An 11,367-nucleotide genomic window follows, 5' to 3' on the forward strand; every position below is an offset into this window, starting at 1 on the left:
ACTGTCAATTTCTTTACATATACGGTCTATAGGGAAAAAGCCTAAGAGATCTTTTTCGAAATTGATATTCAAAATCAAAAACTCAAGACTAATACTCAAAAACTAGGGCATATAAGTTTGGCACTACTTAGATGCACAGTATTGATCCTTAACTAAAATGTTCATAAAATTTAAAGTTCCATAAGTGAGTTCAGAAGTCATTTTTTGAGTGAGGTAAGTCACGCAATTGACCTAAAAGCTGAAATGACGTCACGTACACAAATTTTTATTGCAAAGCAATAGAAGTCACTGAAGTCAATTCCAAGAAGTCAGGTCGTAAGAATCATCGATGGAGACGACGAATTAAAAAACATAGCCGGTAGAATACCGGAAACGACTCGAATACTAGCCGCTATCGCTTCGCGGCTATTAATAATTAATTTTATTTCGCAATTTCCGTTTGAACTCTTGACAAAAATTGTGACAAAATATTTTAATTTGGAAACTGTTGTAAGAGGAATAAGTTGTGTTTTAATCTGTGAACATGGTTGGTCCTCTGACGTCAGTGTGTAGATACTTGACTCTCTGTCCAGGATTGTAGCAGTGTTTGTAACAGTGCCTGTGAGTCTGTGCAGCACAGTAGAGCTCATTGATGTTCCTCTCTCTGATTCTTTCCACATTGTGCATTATGCCACAGTGACTGTCAACGTGAGCCTCTTTGCCCATACAGGCAAGCTTACCCTTCACCTGTAAACACAAACACATCCTATGTATTAGTCTCATAGAGTCCTGATTTTTTTCATGTGTTGATAATGCAAGAAGACAACTATCTGATTGAACAGACTTATATGTAAGTCTTTGCTTTGGCAATCTAATCCTTTATCACCAGAATTCCAGCATATTATTTAGCATTCGTTCTGAGGAAGGGGTTCGGGTGGATGGTTGGGGAATGATGAGGGGGGACTTTCATCTATAACAAAACCGTTAAACATAGTTGCATTAAAAGGAAACAGCTGTTTCCGGGTCATTCCCATTAAAACCAACCTTACTTTAAAAGCGCTCGTGGGTGGGGAGACACCTCTGGTAATTACACCAAAAGGATAGGGTGAAATTGCGTGTGTGGAATTCTTCTATGCTTGTAAAGACCAATTTTTCCGCTTCCCTAATTTGACCAGCTGTAATTGATATGCATTCCTTTATAACAATGCACATTAAGTATTTATAATAAAGATCACCATGCATCATGATGAGAATTATTAACGCAGAAAAGCATCAGTTTGTTCACACTTCTGCAAACAAAATGTTTGTTCGCGGAGGGGCTCCAAAAATAGGTTTATTCCCATTATAGCTGCTGCAGCTGAATGAGACAAGAATCTGTGGCCCTGCAATTTGTCATAATTATATTCATTTATAATTTTGTGGGTGTGTGTGGAAGAACTTACACAGTCCTGTTTATGGTTGTGGTCCTGTGGGATGTACCATCTCTTCTCCTCAGGGGGAACTATGCCTATCTCTTTGCTCCTGTGTTGTTGCAGATACTTCTCTGTGTGGTCGGGAAATGTACGACCCTGATCGAACTTGATCGTCGGCACGTAACCAGCATATCTTTAAACATAAGAGAAGTTTTGTGGTGGGCATTGGTAATAGTTATTTTTCAAAGAAACACCATTCCTAAGTATCATTCCTGAGATCTGCAAATAACCCAAGGCATTTCAAACAATATATTTAAGGTGCTAAATATACCCCGAAAAAATAACCCTCAATCTTCTAAAAAATTAAACTGTCTGCCATCTACAACGGCATTTTGTGGCATTTCGGCTCTTTTAGGATTTGAATTACAATACTTAACGTCACTGTTATTTGCATTGAGGAAGATTTATGTTGAAAACGGAAAATGATGAAGAGATATTGATGTATTGTAACCAAATACTTTGAACAGTGCAATTGATTTCCGCAAGATGTGAGCGTGGTAAGTGTATCCTTTACTGACTCGAAACAAACAAAACTTAGCGTCTGCGTTCAGAAGCTTTTTTGTTATACCCTCTGCCAGCTTAGTGGTCATATAACTCATACCCCAATCACAATAAAAATACTAACTTTGAGGTTATGTTTTTGTGGGGCTCTAAATAGTATTCGGAGGAAATAAGCAAAATTAAAATAAAACCAGGGACCAAATTTCAACTAGAAAAAGAGTAGGAAATAAGGTTCAGTGTTAACCTATGTAAAATCAGGCAAACTTTTCACAGGTTTACGGCCTTGCACTGACAGCAGGTTAAGAAGACAAGTTACAAATCAGCAATGAACACCCTAGTGATCGCTGAATTCAAAATTTCGCAAGAAGCTTGCTAGCAATTTTGGAAGGGAAAACAATACTTGCAATCTGCTTCCAAGATTTGAATCATCCTGCAAACATCTTGCAAGATTCTAAATTCTGTGGTTCTAAGATTAAGTGTAACGGATTTTTTGTGTGTTTTTCAGTTGTCTTATTGGTTGGGGAACATATATTGGGATTTTTTGGGTTTTTCTCTTGTTTACATCTAGCAACAATCATCCGAATCAAAGACACCAAAAACCAAAGACCAACACAGCAAAGACAAAGACACAACAAAGACCGACACAGCAAAGACAAAGACGCAACAAAGACCAACACAGCGAAGGCAAAGACACAGCAAAGACCAACACAGCAAAGGCAGCGAGACAGCAAAGAAAAGACAACTAATTAATCAACAAAGCAACAGAGAAACAACAAAGCACCAAATAAAAGTCTTCAACAATGACAGAAAACCTCGAGAGATTGAAAAATTCAAAAACAGTCCACCGCATCGTTGCAACCAGATTAAACAACGAAGCCAAAACAATTACAGATAGACTTGGAGAAAGTATCATTGAAGAAGAGCTCACACAACTGCAACAAAACTCAATATTGTTGACAAAAAAACAGTTGTAACTGTGCGACATGACACAGAAATTTCAAAACTTGATCGATAACACCGACAGTGTCGACGAAGAAATCGAAGAATTAGAAGATTACGACAAGATTGGACAACATTTTGACCTAATCAACCACTTTGTCATGTTTAAAAGAACATCAACACCACAATTATCAACTGGACCGGCAATTACCAATGTTAAGCTGTCTAAGCTGGAACTGCCAACTTTTTGGGGAGTCTACAAGGTTTGGACGTTTTTCTTCGATCAATACAATGGAGCAATGACAAGCAGAGACAGTCAATGCCACAAAGTTTTTGACTTCTCACCAAATCACAGACACAAACTTTAGTACAGCTTGCGAAACCCTGAAGAACAGATAGGACGACAGACGTCTAATTTTACGAGCCTAGGCTCACGCAATAGTTTCACAGAAACCGGTAACAAATGAAAACCCAAAGGCACTTCGAGGTCTCATGGGGACAGTTGAGGAACACAGATTAGCTTTCAGCAACCTTGGACAGTCCTTGGACGATCAGGACATCTTTTTCGTGTACCTCATTGCAGAGAAAGTGCCCGACGAAACGAGAAAGTGTTGAGAACTTTCATAATCAGGAAGAAACCCCCAATGCTAATGAAAAACTCCATGGTAGAAAAAGAACACGCGCCCTTGAAGCAACCACACAGAAGTCAGCATCAATAATCGTTTAGAGGCCTACAAGCAGGCCACAGCTTCGAAAATTTCATTCACATATAACCACGTCAGTGAGTACAAAGTGTGAATGTTGCGATGAAAACCACAAATTTTATCAAAGCCAAAGTTTGAAAGAACTTTAAATAGAGGAGGTAGCTCGGTTAATTAGAACAAATGGACTTTGCTTCAACTGCCTACGCTCTTGATATCGAAGTTAACAATGCAACGGCTCAAATTGCAAGAATTGCAAACGAAAGCACAACAGTCTTTTGACATTCAGAATTAAAAACACCTCCATGACAGCTTCAACAGCGTCAACAGTTAAAACTAGCAGTACGTCACCACAAGAAGCCAGCAATCAGGGATCAAAGCGGACAAAAAAATTACATCCGCAGCACAGTCACAGAATGAAGAACTATTTTTTCCCACCGCAATCGTTTCAGTTAACAACAATGGAAAAATAACTGATACCAGAGTCATTCTAGACTCAGGATCTCAAGGCAACCTCATAACAAAAAATGCAAAAGAACGCCTTGGATTGAGAAAGGAAAAAACCGATGGCCGACTTTTTGGACTCGGAGTTCACGAAGTCAACAACAGCAAAGAATCAGTAAACTTGATTCTGAAAACAAAGGGTTAAGACATCATCAGCATCAGAGCAACTGTCTTAGCAAAATTGACCAGCAATCTGCTTTCGCATCATGTAAATGTCAGCGGTTGGACAAATCTCCAGGACCATAATCCTGTGGACCCAGACTTCAATCAGCCATCCACCGCAGATTTGATAATTGGAGCACGTCACTATGAAGAGTTGATTATTGGAGACAACAAAAGAAAGGAGCCTCAAAAGCCAATTACCTACCGCCTATCTTGTTGTGGTTGGCTCGTGATCGGATGTGAGAGCCAGCTTGAAAAGAAGCGTACTCAACTTCAGTCTTTTTTCATTTGTTCTGAATCAGACAATCTACAGCGAATCTGGGAGATTGAAGAAACTACGTCAATAACAAAGTGGACATCAGAAGAACAGAAATGCGAAGATCACTTCAATAGTACCACTCGACGCAACTCAGAGGGAAGATTTGTTGTGAAACATCCTTTCAAAGAAGACGCCAAACCCCTGGGTGACTCGTACAATCAAGCCACAAGAAGACTACGGAGCCTCATCTTCCGACTGCAGAGACAACCAGATTATTTTACAACAGATATAGTCAGTTCATTCAGGAATTCAATCAACTTGGACATATTGAAGAAGTTCCCGAAATAAAATTTAGATGCCTGCCTTAAACTGTTTTTACTTGTCACATCATTGTTTCATCGAAGACGCCAGCAGCTCAAATAAACTCAAAGTCGTATTAGATGCCTCAGTTAAGTCAGCCAGTTGAGTATTTTTAATCGACCGTCTGATGGTTGGACCTCAACTTCAAAAGGATCTGGAATTCTGATTCGTTTTCGGTTTCAACAAGTTCATCTGCCGACACTGCCCAGCTGTACCGACAAGTTCAACTTGACAATAAAGACAAGTATTTCACAGGGTTTTTTGGAAAACTCATAGAGTGACAAGATTGACCTATGAAATAGCATCATCTGCGAACCACTAAAATAGACCCCTCAAAGACTTAGCAGACAGTTGCACCAACAGCAACCTCCACCTTGCAATCAATAACGGCATAAACATGGACGATTTGCTAACAGAAGCCTCAGAAGTAGAGCACACTGCTCAACTGCAGGACAAAATCTTCGCAACATTGAAAACAACTTGTTTTCATATACGAAAATGGGCATCAAGCGTTTCGTCACGCGTTGAGCGATTGCCTGCCAGTTTTCGCGAAATTTCAGACAAAATGATAATCAACAGCAACAACTACGCAGACAAAACTCTTGGAGTAAAGTGGACCCCTGTTGCAAATCATTTCACCTTCACAGTTTGCCTGGACAAAGAGTTTCCGAACACAAAGAGGAAATTATTATCAGAAGTCACAATGCTGTTTGACCCACTCGGAAGGTTGTCACCAACAATAATTCAATTGAAATTATTCTATGAATTTCCTTGATTGGAAAAGTTGACCTGGGACGAAACCATGTCGTTATACATTCCAGAACAATACGGAAGATTTCGACATCAACTCAAAGAACTTGAAAAGGTCAAACTTGAACGATGAGTTTTTGCACCACATTTTTTGTCATCTTCGCAGCTTCATGTGTTTTGTGACGCCGCTACCACAGCAAATGCCGCAGTTGTGCACGTGTGAGAGCAAATGGACAACCGATTGCACACACAAATATTAACAGCCAAAACACGCTTGTCCCAATCAAAAGTTTATGTGTTCCACAATTAGAACTCTGTGCAGCACTTCTCGGAGCACAATTATCTCAAGCAGTGAAAAACATCAATAACAGCCATTTCCCAATCCCATGAACTTTGCTGGAATGGATTTACTTGTGACTCTCGCCTGGATTAAAGATATCCCTAGAAAATGGAAGACTTTCGTTGCTAACCGAGTTGGCAAATTTCAGAGCATCATTCCTTGAGGAAATTGGAAGTTTGTACCAAAAGAAGACAACTCAGCTGATTGAGCATCACAAAAAATTTCAGCCAACAGACTCCTTTATCACCAACCTTAGTGGAATGGACATAATTGGTTGCGTCAACACGAGAAGCTTTGGCCTTCATTGGAAGTTCCACCTCTTCAAAACACCTCAACTGACGCTTTAGCCAAATTAAACCCGTCAGGCCCTTTATTCTTAGTAATGCATCATCAGCAACAAGACAACGGGATTTTGCGTTTTATCTGCAAGCAGTCATCAATGCATCAACTTGTAAGAGTCTTTGCGTACGCCAAACTATTCACTCAACGACTAAAAGCACGAATACGAGAAAGGTCAAGCAATGAGCACAGTCGGTATCAACCTGCAATTGATTACTCAAATACTGATCAATAACCAAAGACAAAAACAGTTTTCGACAAAGGGTTGAACGGAAATGTTGAACTCAATTCTTCTGACAACAACCAAGATCATCAGCATCTACAACACACGATGAAACCCCGAGACAAATCTTTAAACAATTTCACAGAAACATTGTTTGCAACCAACCAGCAGGAAAACTCAAGTGAACATTTGGGGTTTCTCGAGCACCAATCAGGACACACCTCATCTCTAGAATATCTGCTGTGGAAACTCATCTAATCACTTTGATGAGGACGATTCCCAACAACCACAGCCTTTTCTTCAGAGCTGCCCAAAAGATCGATTCCTACAGCGAAATTTTTATCAAAACAATCAAGAGGCAGAAGATTTTGGCCAGCAGCCCCTCTCCCTGTCCAGCACGCAGAGTCAAAGGCAGAGCAATTTTCGCAATGTTTTAATCGACTACAGCTAACAACCACTGAAATCAACACCAGACAATCACCATAAATTATACAGCTTTCTTACAGCAAATAAACAGCATCCGTTCTTCAATGAAGAACTAAACGGAGGGCAACAAAAACAATATGAATCAATGGAACACAAATCACAGAAAAAATCTGTTTATCAGCTACAGACGGATTTATCAGCAAGTCCTTCATCGCCGCCAATGAGCCTTCTATCAAGAGTTAAGAAGAAGAAACAACACATTACAACAAAAAGACAACTTGATGTTTGTCATCAACTTTCCCCATCAAATCTCGGCTCAGCAAAAGTGGCCCAAACAGCATCATGCAACAACTTTTTCTACCGAAATATAGGTATATAAAAGGATCAACGACACCAGAAGACTCATTTTCAAATCTACCAGTTGAATCATTCAGCAAGCGTATCAAGAAAAACAGACATCTACTCAGCCCTTCCCCATTCTTCGATGAAGACAACAACGTCACCCGCGAAGACAACAACGTGGTCGTTTTGCAAATTCCCGTATAGCGTGTACAAAACAATAATGATTCCAAAAACTTCTCTACTAGTCGAGTTACTCATTCGAGAAAGTCGTTTGAGAAACTTTCACAGTGGACACCAGATGACCCTTTTTGCCCTCCGACAAACACTTTTGATTCCTGGAGGAATTGCCAGTGTTAAGAAAGTTATTCACAACCGCAAGCCTTGCATACGATTTGACGCCCGCATACGCCAGCCATTAATGACAGATCTGCCAGCAGAACGGATAGTTGAATCTTTTGCCTTCCAGTTCCCTGGGATGAATTATTGTGAGACATTTTAAACCAAAGTTTCTTCACAGAAACTGCAGAAATCATACGCGGCTTTATTCATTTGTTTCATCACAAAGGCAGAACACTTAGTGCCAGTGGAAAATCTAACTAAAGAAGATTGCCTCGATATCCTCAAAAGATATCCTTCAAAAGAAAAAACAGTGACAATTCGACAACGTTCTTTGGAGCCCGAGGAGAACTCGAATCCAGACGAATTCTTCGAGATGAAGAGTTCAAGGATCTCATCAACACTTTTGCAAGCCAAAATCACATTGATTGGTTTAAAATAGCAACCAGGACGCCACATTGTGAAGGACTGTGCGAAGCACCTTTTAAATCTATGAAGTGCCATCTTTATAGGACAGTTGGATCGACTGAGTTATCAACCAGTGCTTTCACAACTCTCCTAACCCAATTTGAGACCATCCTCAATTCTCGCCCTCTAACAGCGCCATCAACTGACATCAATGATCTCTCAGATCTAACCCATGGACATTTCATCATCTGCATAACCAACACATCTTTATTCGAGCTATCTTTACCGAGGAACAACACCTTGTCACGATATTGGAGAAACATAGACAAAACGATTCGTCAGATCTGGAAGAAACTTCTCTTCATTGCAGCAGCGGATAAAATGGAGGACAGAAAACGTACAATCAGCAGCATAAGCAGTGGAAGAAATTGTGATAACAAAGAAGACAGCACTCCCCCAATTTGTTGGCCGCTTGCTCGTATAATACAGACATTCGACGGTAATGACAATATTGTTCGTAATGTTCAAGTGAAAACACAAACTTGAATTTACATCAGACCCGTCAGTTGCCTCATACCCCTCCATTAGTTGATTCATTTTTTTAAGAAAAACCCGAAGTTTTTCAATTGGTTTGATCACACCTTCGACAATTTACACCGAATCAGTTTTCTATGAAATTGATAACATTTCTGACAATTTTCACAAAAACCAAGTTGTTAGTTTCAACACAATCATCCTTTTTGTACCTTCAACTGTACTCGCAGGATAATAACAAAGGAAGCCCGCAGATTTCACAATCGAACAGTTTCAAGGAGGCCGGGAAATGTTCAAGGTCGAAATAACTTTCAAGGCCTCAATAAAATTGTAACCAATTGTAAAGAATTGTAAATTTAGCAAAGACGAGTTTGTTTCAGTTTGCATTTAAACAGCTATACACTAGCAGAAAAAGCGTTGAAGCAGAGCTTCATTAGTAATCAAAAATCTTGAAATGAACTTGTGTTCAATTATGAATCCATCTCGCAAGTTTCTTGCAAGATTTTGAATCCATCGTTATTTTCATTCAGGGCTTGGCACCCGCAGTGGCAAAGTCAAAAACGTTGTTGAACAAAAAACTGCTGGTATATAGGATAAAAGAACGAAAAATGGGGACCGATAGCGCAAGAGGTAAGACCTATGGCTGTAAACCTATGACTATGGCAAAGTTGAATTTCTTTTAATCCTTCTTTCTGTTCTTTTAAATTTATTTCTCGTGACAATTTTGCAGGCCTGCTAGTGTTCCCTTAGAATGACATCATTTTTTTGCATGTTACCCTCTGTGCTTGTTTAGGATTCCTTTTCCTACCTTGACTTATTGCTCCTGTTGAACTTCAACTTTCTGAGGAGATGCTTTATTATGCCAAAAAGTTGACAAGTCATGTGGTTTGAAAGCTGGTAAATTGATATCAAGTAGAGGGTTGAGGGTTGTGGTTCTTTCAGTTTTCATGTTAATGAAAGTTGTAATCACTGTTGCTCCAGAAAACCACTTCAATTTAAGTTATGCAAAACTTATAGCCAAAAAAGACAGCTTCCTTGCAAGACAAAGAAAATATTTTTTTTATATTGAAATTTATGTTGGGAGTATCTTTGCTACGCACTATCCCGCAGGAGCCATTTGCTTAAACATATAAAATCGCAATACCCCCAGATTATATATTTCTAGTTGACGGGCCGGTGGGATGAGCGCGATAACCGGCCTGTTTTTTGGATTACACCCCACAGTGCATGAAAGGATGAAAGGCATTACCGTGGACAGCTGTCCATTATCACTCGCATGCTCTATATCGACTTAGCAATAGCCTAGTCTAATTATTATGTTTATACTTGACTACACTATTGGGAAAGTACTAAGAAACGACAGTGATTTCAGAGCAATAACAATGACTGTGCATGCAATTGTCCATTTGGAACAAAATAGTGTCATTTATTTGATTGGCCTTACATTTAAATGGCCCCCTAAAAATATTGGTTTAAAAACAGTGGTAAGGGCAGATATGGATGGATAAAATTGGATGGATATATGTCGAACATACCGACAGATTCTTACGTTTGCAAGCCGAAAATACCCACGATTTTCATATATTTATATATAATTGTACTCATATACCTACATGCGTATGTGTGCATTCTCGCTAGTGATATAGGATCTCGCGAAAACGAGTAAACCCAGAGATGGGGGTGGTAAGAGGAAAGAGCTGATAAATCGGTTCTATCTGATTATGACCTCACGGTTAACGAAGCGACTTTTTCAGCCACATTTTAGCTTTCTGCATAAAACGTGAAACCCCATTACCGTAAACTTACTATATTTCGGGGCCATAATCTCATAGGCGGGAAAAAAACCGACCCATAGCGAGAAAGACCCCCAACCCTGCGGAGAATACTTACATTTATAGCGCCCAAACTTAATCGGACTGCAACTTTAACACTATTTACGCTTAAGAACAGACTTAAGAACTGTAGTACCAACACAACAGATTATGACGGGGGGGGGGGGGGGGGGGGGTTAGTACTTACTTTGGGATATGTTTGTCTCCTTCATTGATGGGTATTGTCTGGATATGGGACACACACTCCACTGGCTGTGCCAGAAAGTCACTCAGAATCTTCGGGGGTCTCATTCTGAACTCGCGTGTTCTCGCGACTATTTAATGTAGTACGCACAATTTGTTTATATTGAATAGTCTGATAGGTCAATCAGCGATTGTTGCAGCTTTGTTTGTGTTTGAAAAAACAAGACAATCATATGTTAAATTGGCTGATTAGAGGAGCACGTGCGTGCAATACAGTGCTAGAACTGTGCTGTTTGATAACAACACTGTATGATATCTTTCATTCGTTTTCAATAGATTTTGCATCTATTTGATGGAGCTGTCCCTATTTTTTCAGTTCCTTTTTTACTCACACGGTTTTAGATGAAAAAAACAGAGAACGCTGAATTTCCTTAGATGACAGTCGAAACAAACAGTTAGGGATAGTGCATGAGTATTAAAAGATGACAATTTTATACCGAAACGTAATTTATCATTAAATAGGTATACAAAAAAATTGCCCTTATTAACAAACATTTAAAACAGTCCAATAAATTTTCAAGTGAGAATAGATAAAGTTAATTATGCTTTCCACAGATATTTCAAGAAAACAACAAAGTCACGAAAAAATACGTAAAAAATATTGGATGATAGGTTTTACTCTGGTACGCAACATTTTTTCATTTTTCTTTTTGGTTTCCTAAACTATTCCTATAATAATACGGGTGTATTAGGTCGCGTTATAAGGTGAGGATCTTT

General features: G+C 39.3%; 2 protein-coding genes across 2 annotated transcripts in view; one reads left to right on the forward strand and one right to left on the reverse strand.

The window, feature by feature from the left end:
- Positions 1–457: 457 nt before the first annotated feature.
- On the reverse strand, positions 458–10,877 carry LOC142335228 (uncharacterized). The gene is made up of 3 exons (XM_075383626.1): positions 10,595–10,877; positions 1,422–1,584; positions 458–726 (listed from the first exon to the last, which is right to left on the reverse strand). Exons 1-3 carry the CDS (start codon positions 10,696–10,698, stop codon positions 511–513), a joined length of 483 nt encoding a protein of 160 aa, XP_075239741.1. The 5' UTR covers positions 10,699–10,877; the 3' UTR covers positions 458–510.
- Positions 10,878–11,025: 148 nt separating this feature from the next.
- LOC142334875 (uncharacterized) overlaps positions 11,026–11,367 on the forward strand; it is a 13,017-nt gene continuing 12,675 nt past the window's right edge. The window contains exon 1 of the mRNA XM_075383201.1: positions 11,026–11,044. Coding sequence (XP_075239316.1) covers positions 11,026–11,044 — 19 coding nt within the window. The remainder of the gene's footprint in view (positions 11,045–11,367) is intronic.

The sequence above is a fragment of the Convolutriloba macropyga genome, chromosome 2 (genome assembly GCF_964194025.1).
Source record: "Convolutriloba macropyga chromosome 2, txConMacr16.3, whole genome shotgun sequence".
Lineage (NCBI taxonomy): Eukaryota > Metazoa > Xenacoelomorpha > Acoela > Convolutidae > Convolutriloba > Convolutriloba macropyga.

Coding starts and splice junctions, on each gene's coding strand:
- LOC142335228 (XM_075383626.1), bottom strand. CDS start 10,698: ATGAGACCCCCGAAGATTCTGAGTGACTTTCTGGCACAGCCAGTGGAG. Junction 1,585..10,594: donor GGAGACAAACATATCCCAAA/GTAAGTACTAAC, acceptor TTATGTTTAAAG/ATATGCTGGTTACGTGCCGA. Junction 727..1,421: donor ACAACCATAAACAGGACTGT/GTAAGTTCTTCC, acceptor TTGTGTTTACAG/GTGAAGGGTAAGCTTGCCTG.